General features: G+C 45.1%; 1 protein-coding gene across 2 annotated transcripts in view; it reads right to left on the bottom strand.

The window, feature by feature from the left end:
* dock11 (dedicator of cytokinesis 11) overlaps window positions 1-15,449 on the bottom strand; it is a 76,408-nt gene that overhangs the window by 22,191 nt on the left and 38,768 nt on the right. Inside the window, exons 29-41 of one of the 2 annotated variants that reach the window (XM_069671752.1) lie at window positions 14,356-14,439; window positions 13,805-13,916; window positions 13,420-13,458; window positions 11,329-11,513; window positions 9,763-9,876; window positions 9,592-9,667; window positions 7,613-7,701; window positions 4,482-4,602; window positions 4,170-4,236; window positions 1,554-1,601; window positions 1,114-1,259; window positions 263-378; window positions 22-159 (exon numbers count right to left, since the gene is read on the bottom strand). In XM_069671752.1, coding sequence (XP_069527853.1) covers window positions 22-159; window positions 263-378; window positions 1,114-1,259; window positions 1,554-1,601; window positions 4,170-4,236; window positions 4,482-4,602; window positions 7,613-7,701; window positions 9,592-9,667; window positions 9,763-9,876; window positions 11,329-11,513; window positions 13,420-13,458; window positions 13,805-13,916; window positions 14,356-14,439 — 1,335 coding nt within the window. The remainder of the gene's footprint in view (window positions 1-21; window positions 160-262; window positions 379-1,113; window positions 1,260-1,553; window positions 1,602-4,169; window positions 4,237-4,481; window positions 4,603-7,612; window positions 7,702-9,591; window positions 9,668-9,762; window positions 9,877-11,328; window positions 11,514-13,419; window positions 13,459-13,804; window positions 13,917-14,355; window positions 14,440-15,449) is intronic. The other variant, XM_069671753.1, reaches the window with a different exon arrangement.

The raw sequence follows: 15,449 nt of genomic DNA, 5'->3' as shown, positions 1-15,449 counted from the left end.
ACACGCTTTGTGCGTACATACCTTGTTAATGAAAGCCCTGAGTGCAGAGAAGATGTGTCTGAGCGCCGCTTCTGATTGGCCGACTTTCAGGAAGGTCAGGTAAACGTCAAACACCTTCTTCATGAGAGGGTTGTGACCGTCGCTGTCCAGCAGCTGGGTCTGAAACAAACACACGGAGAGAGGGTTGGTTTGTCAATTAAGAGGGCAAATACAGAGTGTGTGAATGCCGCACATGAAGTTACGTGTGTGTGTGTGTGCTGACCTTAAAACACTGAGTGAAAAGAGAGAGGACGTCCAGGACACTGAGGCAGACCTCTGTGGAGATGTTTCCCTCCAGCAGAGCCTGATGGTGAATTTCTGCTTCTGACGGCCCCGTCCCTGCAGCACGTGCACATGAATGCAAGATTATAAGGACACAATGTGTGCAGGGCTTTACACAGTCAGTCATCTGTTCTTGTTATTGATGCTGCCTTTACATCTGCAACAAACCACACAATTCTTATCAAGTTTCCTTGAGGATTTTATACATTAATCATACATTGAGCTCACAGTGGTCTTTGAGCTTAAACAATCAGTCTAAAAAGTGCGTTCAGGAACTCTATTTCTGGCTAGATTCATGCATACACAACTTATACCCCTTTCCCATCAAAATTAGTGCGCTGACGCAGGTTTTTCAGACCCTCTAATGAATGCCGATAGTCTCGTTTCCCATTGCCAGTGAAGTATACTCCTTTCAGTCTCTTTTCTGCTGCGTCACCGTCTGACCTCACAAATGCACCCAGGATGTTACGGTGGTTAGGTCTTTATTGGAACGATGTTCGAGCGCTGCTCGGACTGAGACGGGCGAAATTTGTAGCTGAGATGACGAGGAGTCGCAGAAGTTACCGACGGAGCATAGCATCGCGCCGGCTGTAGTTACATAGTTGTGTATAGCTGTAAGACCTCGGTCATTTAATGTAACTTAATTCGAAACTATATTCTTTATAAAGTAGAGTTTGTGTATTCACCTGTAATTAAAGATGAGTCATATTCATGTATCAGATGTTTTCATAGATAATATGAGGAGAATTAACCTGTCAGAGTTTTGCATATGAGCGGGTGTGTGTTGTGTACCTATATTGAGAGTGAGGGAGGCCTCCATGGTGCTGAACTGGTGCATCTTGGTCTGCATGAAGCTGGCTCGGTTGCAGCGCATCGCCGGCATCGTCTGAGACTTCCTGTCTGAGGAGAACAGCTTCGGCATGCACACATCCTGACTCCTATATAAATAATACATCCACAGGAAGAGACAGAGAGTGCATGTAGTTGTTTGACAGGCTGAGAGAGATGAGAGGAAGATACAGGAACGTAATGAGATCATAAATGAGCTGCAGAAATGTTTAAACCCAGAATAATCTTCCTTCAAAAACAACGGCTTACGAAAGGATTAACTAAGCAACACATTCATTCCTGTGGAGACAAAATAAACTAAACAAAGGTGTGTCTGAAATGGCAGATGTGTAACAGATAAGGCAGGTAATGACAGGTACGACAACAATGTTTTCGAGCCTTACCTGCCAATGTTTCTTTTTCCAGTGTAACGAAACTGAATCAGGCAGATCCTGCAGGAGGAGAAATGAAATATTAGGCGAGAGGAATGTGGGCATGGGTGTCATGTACAGTTGGGTAACACTGCAGTGTCAGAGGAATATCTTTGGTTGTCTGTTGACAGACTTTAGTGTTTGGTTGGTAAATGGAATATTCATGATGTGTCTCGTTACTATTCGAGACAAGGTTCCTGCACCATTTCTAAACCATGTTTTTTAAGACCTTTGACATCCAAAAGCTTCAAACACATTAAGCGTCTTTTCTTACGAGTAACTCTAAAGATCAGAGAGGCGGCTTTCAGTAACTGTAAACGTTTCCATGTACACAGTAATGTCGCCGCTGCAAATGGCTAGACCAGAGGAAACTGGAATTAAACTTTTAGCTTGTGAAATGTGTTGACCTCTTAGATGTGTAGAACAACTCTCCGTAACAGTAGATCCTGGCCGATCCTTTCGACGCGTCAGGAGATTTAAATTGTCAATGAGGTCACACCGCTGTGCCTCGTTATTACGCACGGTAATCTGAAACGCACTCATCGTTTCTGCTGCTGGGGGATCGCTGCAAATATTTAAGCTTAAAATATGGTCACCTTTAAGAAAATGTAATGAATATTTTCCTCATTAAGGGCCCGATCAGACAGAGCTCGCTGCGCCTTTTTTTTTTCTACTGTTGTCAAGGCAACCACCGAATCATTAGCCGTCATTAACCTAACCGTTATATTGTCTACTGACAGAAGGCCCGCCTCTCCTTTCTTCCGATTGGACAATCAGACAAAACGCCTGACGTCGGGCGCTTTTCTGCTTTGAGTTTACGTTTTTCCAACTCGAGGTGCTCGGAGCGTTTCTATCAGGTCCTGAGTTTTTGTCTGTACTTCCTGTTTTATTTTGTTAATCTCCCCACTTCCTGTTTTGCATTCATTTGAGGTTTCTTTACTCCCTGTGTGTGTGATTGCTAATTGTTTTCACCTGTGTCTCGTTGTCTCCTCCCCTCTTGTGTATATTAGCCTGTCTTCCCCAGTGTGTCTTTGTCAGATTGTCTGCATCCTTTGTGAGTAGTTTTCCGGCGTTTATTCCTCGTGTTTGTTTCCCAGTGTATGATCAGTTTTCCTCGTGTTCTCCTTTTGCCCAGCGCTTTTGTACTTCTGCCTGTCTAGTTTGCTACCTTGGTTTTGACTTTTGCCTGTTTTTGGACTACGACTTTGCCTGCCGATTTTTGTTCTGCTGCCATTGACTGATCTCCTGTGTACCGAACTCTGCCAATAAACGGTTAAACGAATCTGCTCTGTCTCAGGTCTGCTCAGTTGGGTCCTGTTGTCTGTCTGAACGTGACAGTTTCCTAAAAAACGCGAGGCACACAGAGCGGAAAAACGCGAGGCGCTCTGCAACGCAAAAGCAGCGTGCAGAAAGCGTCTCATTGAAAACAATGACAAAAAAGCCGGCAGCTGTTAAAACGTGTTCTGTCTGATCAGGCCCTAATGATGTACTAATTTATCAACCACAACCCATCTGATACTAATCAGAAGGTTCCACTGTGTTCCACTGTCTGATCTGAATCATCAGCAGATACACCTGCAATCTACTGCAACTTTCAGGTCTCCTACGTGCAAACAATTCAGGCATATCCCCACTACTACTAGCTGCTGCTGCGTACCACTGGTGCTTTTCAGTTTTTATGTAGGATTCAACAGCTTTCACCCCCTTGTTCGGCATAAATTGCACCTTGCATATTCAGCCACAAATCAGACGTTGCCGTTAGTGCAAGTAAAGCTTGCAGAGCGTCTGAGACATCACGGCCGAACAACTTAGATTGCTTCTATACTCTTTGTTACGGTAATGTGCGTGACAATTTTCCGCCTTAAGCGCACCATCTGCAAAGTTAATACCTACAGCTAATTTCATTTAATTTCCCTGATTGTAATTTAAGACCATTTAAGACTTTTTAGGGAGGTACAGGAACCCTCGAAGCCAGTGCAGAAGCGCTTTCACCCTGCATTCTTTCTAAAGGCCCGCAGCATGCAACTTTATTCCAAGTGCAACTGTCTACTAGAGACGACCACATTACGTCAGTCAACTTTATCTTAGTAAGTCTGCAGTCTCTATCGTACTCTTCTTCTGGATCAAGCAGTGGTTATCAGTAATGGTGACATATTTACTAAGATAGAGGTGCAGAATTATGCATCATCCTGCTTTTAACGGATACTAAAAAATTATGTTTGAAAAAGAAGACTTTTTGATTAAAGCCTGTTTTACGTGAGCAAACTATCACGGTTACTGTGAATGAGGGAATGGATACCCCTTGCTAACCAAGCTAGCGCTAGCATTACCTGTTAACTTATTGTTTTACAACCCCAGCTCCACCCTCCTGTCCAAATATTGTCACTTCTGCCTCCAAAAAACAAACAAGACTCAAAACGATAGTCTGCAAACTAATGGGAGACGCCACGCCGTCTACGTCCACTTCTAATACACAGTCTAATGTTTGTTTTCCATTTTTAAAGTCACCTTTTACAGAAAATACAGTTTCACACAAGTCATTTTCACTACATTGCATCAGGCGTGTGGGGAAACACTGTGCATACTTACTCCAGCAAACTGAGGAAGTTCATGATGTCTTGAGGGTTCACTTTGTTCCAGTAGGCATTGAGAGTGTCTGCGGACAAACATGCTGTATGTTTAAAGCAACATTTATTAAGGTGGGGTCACCTCTGAACAAATACTTGTGTTGATTTTAGAGCGGTCATGCTACTCCATTAGTGATGCCTGGCTGATTGACACTCCTTAGTCTATCTTTTATCTTAACTTTCTGCTGAGGCTCTTCCCAAAATATCCTTGTCACATCCTGTGTATGCAGGCTGAAGGGATTAATGTTCAGTGCAGGCATAGATCGTCGCTTACCCTCGGACAAGGTCTTGACGATGTGCAGGGAGGACAGCAAGAGGCCTCTGATCTCATACTGTCCCAGTCTGCCGATAGGAGGCATCGGGCTGCTGCTCATGGTGGAGCAGCGTCTCTGCAGCTGGAACAAAGTGCAGGAAACAACAACTTTTAAGCATCTGGCTTTTTACACAGTGTGATAGAGAAAGCATGTACATTTCATTAGACAAAGCCTCCGTCTGAGGCTGAGAAATGCACCACAAAGGGATCGACCTGGTGTTTTTTTGTTGTTTGCACTGGCTCTAAAATATGGTCGCCATATTTACTCTCCTAATTTTTGAGTAATTAAGATACTTTGCAGTTTAAGGTCTGCTCTATAATGAAAATGTGACATAAAATAGCATTACTACAGTAACTAGGGATGGTAAGGCATGGCAGCTCCCTGAGGCTTTTCCTGGAGTGTCTTAAAGACATCAAAGCGTGGTTGGCCCTTATTTTTTAAACTGTAATGAAAGGAAAATCAAAGTGATGGCTGTTTGGACCCGGTGGTGCCGGTGACGCTACTTCTATGGACCTGGGTGCCCTGCAACCATATGTAAAACCTACAGTTACCAACCTCGGAGTCAAAATGGACAATTGGATAAACAAATAAACTCTAACGCTGTTAGAAGTAGTTTTTACCATTTGATGCTTGATGCCGTCCGTTGCATATTTTAATGATTTTGAACGAGTGACACATGCTTTAATCTCGAGCCCGTATGGACTGCTGTAATGCTCTTTATGTTGGCGTTAACCAGACTGACCCAACTCTCTGTCTACATGGCTCTGGATACTTTGTTCGGGGAGTAGCAGGGCTGCGTCTCTCTGTCTACACGGCTCTGGATACTTTGTTCACAGAGTAGGCGGGGCTGCGACTCTCTGTCTACACAGCTCTGGATACTTTGTTCACAGAGTAGGCGGGGCTGCGACTCTCTGTCTACACGGCTCTGGATACTTTGTTCGGGGAGTAGCGGGGCTGCGACTCTCTGTCTACACGGCTCTGGATACTTTGTTTGGGGAGTAGCGGGGCTGCGACTCTCTGTCTACACGGCTCTTGATACTTTGTTCGGGGAGTAGGCGGGGCTGCGACTCTCTGTCTACACGGCTCTGGATACTTTGTTCGGGGAGTAGCGGGGCTGCGACTCTCTGTCTACATGGCTCTTGATACTTTGTTTGGGGAGTAGCGGGGCTGCGACTCTCTGTCTACACGGCTCTGGATACTTTGTTCAGGGAGTAGGCGGGGCTGCGACTCTCTGTCTACACGGCTCTGGATACTTTGTTCAGGGAGTAAGTGGGGCTGCGACTCTCTGTCTACACGGCTCTGGATTGGAATCGCAGGATAACTCACGATGGCCCACGAGAACGATAATGTCACGATACAGCGATTCTGCGATAATTGACATATTGTAATACAATCATGTAATGATACATCACGATATCCGATTATCTTCTTCTGCCAATTAATTTCCATTCATGTTACCCTCATACAGCGCCGCCGCGAGGAGTCATGAAGAAGTGATGCGGTGGGTCAAAATCAGAGGGAAATCTATTGAGAGTCGCTTGTTCATCCACACCCAAATCCATTTCCCCACTCCGTAGCTGCTTATACAATGATCAAATGTTTATTGACTCCGGGGTGTGTCGCTTCTGTCCCTATTTTTTCTAATTTTGGTTGCCACTGATGGAAAACAAAGGCCAAGAATTGCCTGCGAATTCTCGGCCCAGCAACAGTTCCTGTCGAGCCCTGTTGTTGATTAGGCAACAAGCTATTTTGGGTATTTTAGAATGAGATATGATCTGTTAAAAGGATTGCACTATTGTTTTTCAATATTTTCCGATCCTTCTATGGATCCAAGTTATGACCGCAGAGGTTTAGAAAAAGGTCACAAGGATAATGGAGCAGTAATTTCCTAAAACAGCTCAGCGCTACAAACAGTAGTCATTTGTAGGGGACTATTTTCAGCTGCGAATTAACACACTTTTGAGTATGATGGCATAGGGGTCGGATTAAATTTACATACTGGAGAAATATGTTACCCAGTGCCCCTCGAAAGCTTGACGATGTGTTTTAATACTTTTAGGACAACAGTGATTTAAGGTGACAGAGTAACTACATAAATTCATGCCAGGTGCACAGATTCACTGTCACCTGGGACTTCAGCGAGTGATATAAGGAGCAAAACTTGCAGGATGTTTGCAGGCAAAAAAGTTTATGTTACGGCTTCTGTTGTGAGAATCAAGTTTGGCCACAGAGTGACCTTTAGTTGCATCAACTAAGGCAAAAAGAGGAAGAAGATATACTTTACATATCCCCGAGGGGAAATTCAAGCTTTTCACTCTGTTTTCACAAACATGCTACAAGGCCCCAAATAAACACATGCACAAACAGGATCTAATGCACTAATTGAGGGATGTCAGAGTGAGCTGCACATGGACATGCGTCCCGAGCAGAGGGTCCCTGGACGGAGCCCAGGGAAAGGGACTGGCACCCCTCCAGCTACCAACCAGAATTCAGTGCTTGGACCGTTCCCAAGCCAAGACCCCACAGTTACGTTAGAACCAAAGTTCTGCTATGAGTGTAAGCAGCTACCATAAACCAGGTCAGTGTGCTGGAAAGAACCACAAATATGTATTTAAACAGATGGTTACAATTTGCCTCCAGTCCGTCCATATTAACATCTGGCTGCAGCGGATGCACATTCATCCCGGTGAACGTAAATAAGACTGTGTTCAGACAAAGATAAATAAGACTGTGTTCAGACAAAGATAAATAAGACTGTGTTCAGACAAAGATAAATAAGACTGTGTTCAGACAAAGTCCAGTTCCTTGGCAGTCATTGGCATGTGTTAAAAGAAGATTACTGCAATGCAAGCGCAATACAAATTCCATCTCATTTAATGTGCCACAACTGCACAGCAGGAAAAGTGGGGGGTTTGTTATGTCAGGCTTTGTCCAGAGATGGGAGGCCCCTCCCACTGAGGGGGCAGCACACACTGATCAAAGCAGAAGGGAGCTTGTGTTGTGTTTACAATATTCTAATCACAGCTTATTATGACTTAAAACTTTGATCTCTTTGACGAGGCATGAGACTTGGTACACTCCGTGTTCTCACCTCAATGCTGTCTGGTGTTCCTGAGTCCATAAACAGAGAGCCTCTGGAGTCCTCTCTCCTCACCACATGGCCGTTCTGAGCAGGCAGACCTGGAGCCGACACAGAGCAGTGTTATTCATGTCAACAGAAAGCAGCACAATGAAGTAAAGTCACTAATTCACTGGCGGCAACATCTGCAAAATAAGGGGAGATAATGATACTCCCTCAAGCACGATTAAGGCTGATAATGGAGGATGAGCTTTAGAAGTTTGAGTTATTTCCTCTTAAGTTTAACAACTCATCAACCAGCTTGATTAAATGCCATCACAGGCATGTGAGAAGCCACCGCTGACCACAGAACAAGATACACAACATACAGCTCTGGAAAAAATTAAGAGACCACTCCAAATGTTCCTTAAAATAGGATCTCTCGCTACATGTCATGTGCAGCCCAATCCACATGTGAACCCCGTTGAAAACATCCTGAATGTGATCAAAGAGTGGCCGGTGTTGTAAACATCTCCATGTGGTGTTCTTCATGTGCTACAAGACAAAACAAGAGTTAAACTGCAGTGTACCAAGGACAGGCTGAACAACACGTGTTCAGATTGGCAGGTTTGAGACGTCACAAACCTAAGGAGCCAATCCCGTTAACGGACGGGGCGACGCTATGCATATCATTATGTGTAACCCATGACAACCACTTTAGAGATGCGCGAGCCAGCTGTAACCGTCATCGACTACATTTCAAGCGAGCTAAGTTTCAACAAGTTGCCACTAAACGATGGCAGAGACGTGTTTTGTTTTTGCGACCGAGGGGCGGATGGACATTTGCAAGGAGATGCCTTGGGAGGATTTTTACAAGGTAATTAAACGTATTTTGCAAAAAAAACATATCAGACACAATTTATCATTTCGAGCAGAGCATTTTATATGTCTTAAAACATGACTGGAGCTGCTCTTTAAAGAATATTTGTCATAATTGATGACCAGCTGACCTTTAGGCCTTCCTGCATGCACATTCAAACCTCTGCAGATGATCCAGAACGCAGCTGGTCTTCAATCAACCCAAACCAGCACATATCCCTCCACTGCTCATATCCTCCACTGGCTCCCAGTCGCAGCTCGCATCAAATTCAAACCCTGTTACTCCTGCCTACCTGAACGCCCTCTACCAGGTCTACACTCCGTCCTGCCCACTACGCTCTGCCAATGAAAGGCGCCTGGTACTCCCATCACAACAGGGCCCTAAGTCTCTAACTAGACTCTCCTCCTCAGTAGTCTCCAGGTGGTGGAACGAGCTACCAAACCGTACCTGTGAACTTTAACCTCAGACCAACACAAAGAAGCTGTTCTGCTGTGAAACACGCCGGCGAGCGAGGTCCTTGCTGTGTGTGTTTTGGTTAGTGGAAGTGGCTACGGCGGCGGCACCCGCCGATCTCTACTGCGCAGTGTCTGGCTCCAAATGACGTCACCATTGCAAGATAGCAGCGCCCATCACGGGGGTATTTTGGCATCACTTTCGTACAATGGGAACAGATGGAGACGCGTCGTCCATCTATATATTTGGCCGAGACCTACAGTATATATCTGTTATATACGCAAATCAGGCGACTGCTGTATCGTCTGTTGCGCTGAATGTTTGTTTCCAACTCCTTTTTGCCATCGTCGTTGCTGTGATGTCCGTCTGCTTTCCCTTTGACCACATTGAACTAAGACACCAAACAAATGTTCTAAAAACAAAACGTCTCTATCATCACGGAGTGCTTGGTATTTGTGGTGGCAAAAATTAACCAAAACATGCAGCAACCTGAGTGGCAGATGTCTGGCACGCATCACTGCAACCAGAGAGAAAGACTGCTGCTAATGGATGGACTTGCGTGCAGCCAAAGTATTGTTGTGGTGCCAAGTGCTTGTGTGTATATAATAACAGACGATCACCAAACAGGAAGAGGCCAGATGCCACATGTTCTGTGTTGCATCTGTGGTTCTGGACTCACTGTGGTCTCGCTCAATTGCAGTGCTGATTCTCCTGCTGTCGACCGAACCTGTTGATATCAGGTCGTCTCTGGAGCCCTGGAGAAGAACAAGATTTTAAGTTTCAAAGCTATCGCAACTTTGGCTCATCTTCAGGTAAAGATTTGACCCCCACTGTCGCCGAGGGGACTCACGTTTAAGCCAAGGCCGGGGCTGGAGGTGTGCGGCTGGGCCGACAGCTGCTTCAGGTTCTGGTAGAGCAGCTCAAACAGCGGCAGGTAGAGCAGAAAGATCCTGGCCTGCTGGTTCTGAAACATGAAAATAAGTTCAGGTTTTGAATAAGATATCTACTGATCACAATGTAAACATGATACTGAAAAGCCATCTGTCCCCGGCAGCTATCAGAGAAGCCTGCGCTCCTGCTAGTTTGCATAACAGACATTGATATCTTGTTGGGTGAAAGCGCCATAACTCCTGGAGGTGGAGGAGAGCTGGGTCAAACTTGTGTCACGTCAAACATTAACATCTTGTGTGAAGCTCTGAGTCTAAAAGGCTGAGCTGTAGGGATATAAGAGATATAGAGATATGTAATTATGCTGCTGCCTGACTTGACGTGAGGGGGTGTGCTACGAAGCGAGATCAGAGGGTAAGATAGGTCTGTTGAGCCTCAACCCAGGGTTGTCCGCATCACCAATCTGGCTCTCCTTTAACCTGGCTTGATCACCATGGCCCAATCCAAACACTCACAGACTCTGAGGCGCGTTCCCGGTAAGTGTGTGAGTGCTTCGTGGTGTCCCACTGTCGAATCACCGGGCGCGTGAGGGCTCTGATGTGAGCTTTCCAACACCAAATCGGAAAATCTGCAGACTTTTTCCCGTGGGGCTTGCTCACAGCGAACGTGGTGACGTATACAAAAGTGATTGTCCAGCCAGCCACTGACTGTAAGCAAATGTTCGTACATTGATGACGTATTCAATAAAGTTTGAACCATAAATGAGTAAACAATGCGAGCGTGGGCGGTGACTGGAACAGCAAGATGTGTTTATTTGCGAGTGATAACAGTTAAATGTTCGCAAATGATGATTAGACACCATTAAAGTCCGTTAGGCTCTAGGGTGGTGAGTGAACAATGCTATGTTCGATGTTGGGCCTTTAATCGGCTGCAAACTGTGTTGTTTTGTGGCTTCCTGTTTCATCCTCTCGTTTCAGGCAACTTGCGCCTTCTCTTTGTGTGTTCCCAGCTGGTCTGGTTGTCTACACGGCCCTGATTGTTTCCACCTGTTCCCCGTGACCTTGTCTATATATAGTCTGTGTTTCTCTTTGTTCTGTGCCAGTTCGTCTTGTCCCGTGAGTCATGGAACCGACGGCATTTTCATGCCATGCTCTTTGTCAAGTCAGGTATTGATACTTTTGTCTTGGCTCTTGCTCGTGTTATTTTGAAACTTTGTCATAGAAGTTTTTTCCTCATTAGAGTGACTTTCATTTTGCACTTTGCTCTTAAAAGATTGTTTATTTGAACTTTGTTTCCTGAGTCGTGCATTTGGGTTCAAGTCCTACTTCAGTTGTGACATGCATTCAGTTAGAGATGAAGATAATAACGTGACCCCCCCTCCGTTCTCCCTCTTCTCGATTTTACCTGCTTGATTCAGGTAAAGTTAACTTTAAATTTCAGTCGATCGTCCATTCAGAAAAAGGACGATCAGGTCAGTTTTGCAGGTTTTCTCTCCTCTTCCATCACCAGGTGCCCCACCCTCCCTCACCTTAAACGCCATGTAGCGGTCGTCCATGGCGTGCTTGATGAGAAGGTTCTTGAGAACGCTCACGGCCAGCTGCCTGACTTCGGGCCCTTGCTGCAAGGCCTCGGCCACTTCCCTCAGCAACAGACCCACCAGGAAGTGGTTACGGCAGTAATCCTCCGTCAGGCTGAACTCCAGACTCTGCTCTGCTGTGGTTGGGCCAGACAGGGAGTGTCAGTACATTTGTGGCATAGGATGGTGGCATGGAGTTGAAAAATGTCCTAATATGAAGAAGAAGAAATCTAACTCCTAGCACGCCATGCAAAAATATAGATAGATATAAGAATAGAAAACAAATCCCAATCAGAGTTGTTTAAAGAATTCGATGAATCAGGGGTGTAAAAATAGTATCGCTATCACATGTTTTGTTATACTGTGTATAAAAAGTGTATCCATTTTGGTGAACAGTTTACATGCAATGATTTTCTTTACTGATTTAAAACGTTCAGGTTTTCATGACGGAGTATTCGAGCCACGTTAAGAGGAAGGAGTTTGTTTTTTTTATGCGTTTCAAGATTAAAGTCAAAAAGTTGATATTTAAAGACACAATCTCCAAGATTTTTTGCTCTTCAGCGCCAAGAGCACTCTTCCCAATTCAATCCAACGTCCACGGCTGGTTTCAAACTCTAACTCACTTTCCTTTTCAGACTGTTTGCTTCATCTGAGCGTCGAGTTTGTTTCTTCTTCTTTGGATTTTCACTTCTTGTTGAAGTTGTATCTGTAGTCATCCATCTTTTCTTTGTTTGTTCAGCCATAGTAGATTACTGTTTACTCGCAACACTTGCAGAGAGCGGAAAAGCAGCCGCTTAGCTCCGCCTACCCTCTCTGGCAGACCAATCACTGCTGGCTGATGGAAAACGCGTCACTAACTGGGCGCCGCTTGGGATTTTTTTCCGTGAAAGATGCCACAGACACAAAAAAATACGATAAACTGCAAATGAAGGCTTTCATCAGTGGCCTATAGGCTCAGTCACCATTGCGCTATCTCATTCGGTGACAGATAGAGACTTAACAGACATTTATCTGAACGAAAAAGGTCCAGATTATAACTTTAAGTCGAAATGTTGATATTAAAGTGGAAAACAAAGTGGAGAATAAAGTCGGACTGATATATTCAGATATCTGATGGACCGGAGGAGTTGACTTTATTCTCAACATTTCGTCTTTTTCCTTAGTGTGGCACAAATACTCCTTCATAGGTTTTTGATGCATATGTTATTGTTTTTGACACTACAATAGTTTTCCGGAAATCTGGAAAAGACAGGCAATGTGTCACAACACACTGCGTAAGCCCAGTAACGTGGCATGTAACGTATCTCCAGCCTAGTGCATATACTTCAGTAGATGTTTTCAACAGTATATGTTGTTTTCAGTCATTTGTAATGTAAAACAAACACAGACTTTAATATCCCATCCTTGTGCACCACCAAACCGTGAAACAAACAACAAAACAACTTACCACGATCATTCAAGCACTAATGTTTCCACATCACACAAACACTAAGACAGTTCAGAACTCTATTTTATTCTGCGCATGACTTAAATATCCATACATGAACAGTAAACCACACAGACGTGCCAAACGAAATGAGAAGTAGTCTGTTTCGACACAAACAGTGGCGTACAGTTTCACAACAATGCTGTGTTAATATTAAAAGAGGCAGTGCAGCCTGGGAACCGGAGCAATTATCGTCTCTGATGACAGAGACAGACAGGCGGAGCGAGAGATAAAGAGAGGCAGAGAGAAAGCAGACAAACGGCAAAGAGAGAGAACCCCCAGGGTCATGGAGGATGTTTACATCTCGCACTTTAAGTTAATTAAGCATCAAGAAAAGAAGGTCAGTTGATTCCCACAAGCTCCTCTCCTCTACAACATACAGGCTCAGGCGTATGAAGGCGTTAGCCTAGCATTAGCATTGTGCTGGGTGAGTGGAAGTGAATGGGTGTCCTATAGGAAAAGGGGCTGACAGGATGGCGGGGGTTAGTGCAAGGTGGTGCAGGCTGTTTGCATACGGTGGCGTTGATGTACAGTACGGTGCGGTGAGCATCACCTACCTACTGGGCCAAAAAGCTCCGTCGCATACGGAATAAAATCTAAAGGGAGGGGGGAGTAAAAATAAGAAATTGGGGGTAAAACTGTAAACAATCCATGCAGCATTTCCACAGCACATAGTTGTTTTGCTTTGTATAAAACATGTCGTGTCAACAACTGTTGGATAAACTTGTTATGCAGGAACAGAGCAGAGGTAGGTGTGCCACCTGCTTATTTCAGGGCATGTACTGTATGTGGGTGAGGCCAATCAGGCAGGTTAATAAGAAAATAATTGGTGTGGTGGATCGGGTCAGGGCGAGGTCAGTGAGGGGGATGGGGGTCATGTGAGAGCTACTCAGTGGTTACATGTGTGGCAGGAAGCACGATGCAGTCCGAACTGATTCTCACCTTGCACTCTCTGCAGCTTGGTGCGTCCGAACGCCATGGGCAGGTTCAGAGGGATGAAGTGCTCGTGGTTGCACATCGTCATCAGGAAATCAAACTTCATCTCGCTCAGCACCTGAAGGAAGTACACACATGCGAGTGTGTGGCCTGTGCATGCATTATGCAAAATCCTATCAACCGCTTCAGAGCACAGACATAACTGTCCACATTGTTTAAATATAATCCTCGACTCCACTGATAGCGCTGCTCAGACAAAGCCTGCTTCTTGTCAGTTTTGGTTTAATTTGTAAGTCAAATGTTCTGCTGATACAGACAGAGAAGTAGAGCCAGGAAAACATGTTATGTAAAGATTAAATTCACAGGTCAGAAGTTTAGTTCCATTTTTCACAGTACGAGAGTTATCCAAAGTTTCCTCCCTAACTGCCGGCCTCTTTAAAATGGCCCTGGATCTTCACGTATTCCAGCCGCTCCTCTTTACAAATGTTCCCTGCAGTTTGAAGCTTATTGAGCGTGAGGTGTGTGTGTGTGCTGGCTCACAGAGTCAGAGCATGTACCTTGGGATCTTTGAGACCAAAATGACACATGTAGTGGTTGACCAGGCCGAATGCAAAGCCTCTGTTCATGAAGGTCAGGCACCTCTGAGGAGAGAAAGCGTGGTTAGCACATATGCGGCGGGTATATGATGCCAAATACATATGTCTTGCGCTGATGTTACCTGTATCTGGCCCAACAGTGATTAAATGAACAATATGTTACATATTTACTGGACTTGATCATAAAATGGCCATGATTTATCATCAGAGATGAAGGAAACGTGCTAAGTTGAAATACTGGCTTCTCCGACAACAGTGCTGCAGCCAGTAGGGTCTCCTCCGGAAATTTCCATTCCGGTGCGTAACGTCTGTGTGTGTTTCGGCCTGCACGATCCTGCCCACAGCCCGTGCCATCACCCTCGGGTTGCCAGATACGAAACAAACTGGCACACAGGACTCATTTCCAGAGCGCACGTCTGGCACACGAGTAGGTTTAGTGTCCTCAACCTTGTGTCGGACTAGAAGCAGAGCTCTGTTTGGGAAAAGCTGAGTGCGTGAGTTTGGGTGGAGCAAGTGAGTGAGAGAGACAGGAAGTGAGTGTGCGCACATGAGAATGAACGGGGATCTGATTATCGGTAACTGAAAACAACAACGACTGTACAGTGAGGCTGTGTGTGTAATAAAGCCGCGTACTCCTCAAGACTGAAGCCGCGCTCCCGTGTCTTGCTTCCTGCTCGCTGCTGTGTGTGTGTAAAGTGACGGGAGTTAACCCCGGAACTGGCGGCAGCTTCGGCCCCGGGGCAGAACCATAAGCTTCCCCTGTGCTGTCCGGCAGGAAAGGCTAACATTTGAATTTGGGGAGGAGGGGGCGGGGGGAGACAACACTCTGTGTTTGTGTTTGAATCTTCCCACATTAAGCCCTACTTACAGCTTTAAATTTAAAAGCTTTAAATCCGCTTCAAGCACCTCCCTACCTTCCTGTAAAGTAAATAAGAGGAGTCGAGAAGCGGAGTCAAAAAATATAAACAAAAAAGGGCAATAAGTTTACAATAAGGTAGACCCATGTAAGAAGTTTAAAACACAGAATAAGGAGACTTGGGTTCATTTTTGTGCAC

The sequence above is a fragment of the Semicossyphus pulcher genome, unplaced genomic scaffold (assembly GCF_022749685.1).
Source record: "Semicossyphus pulcher isolate SPU_LCO1_2020_fin unplaced genomic scaffold, fSemPul1.0.p SCAF_21, whole genome shotgun sequence".
Taxonomy (NCBI): Eukaryota; Metazoa; Chordata; class Actinopteri; order Labriformes; family Labridae; genus Semicossyphus; species Semicossyphus pulcher.
This window is presented reverse-complemented; position numbering and strand designations above follow the sequence as displayed.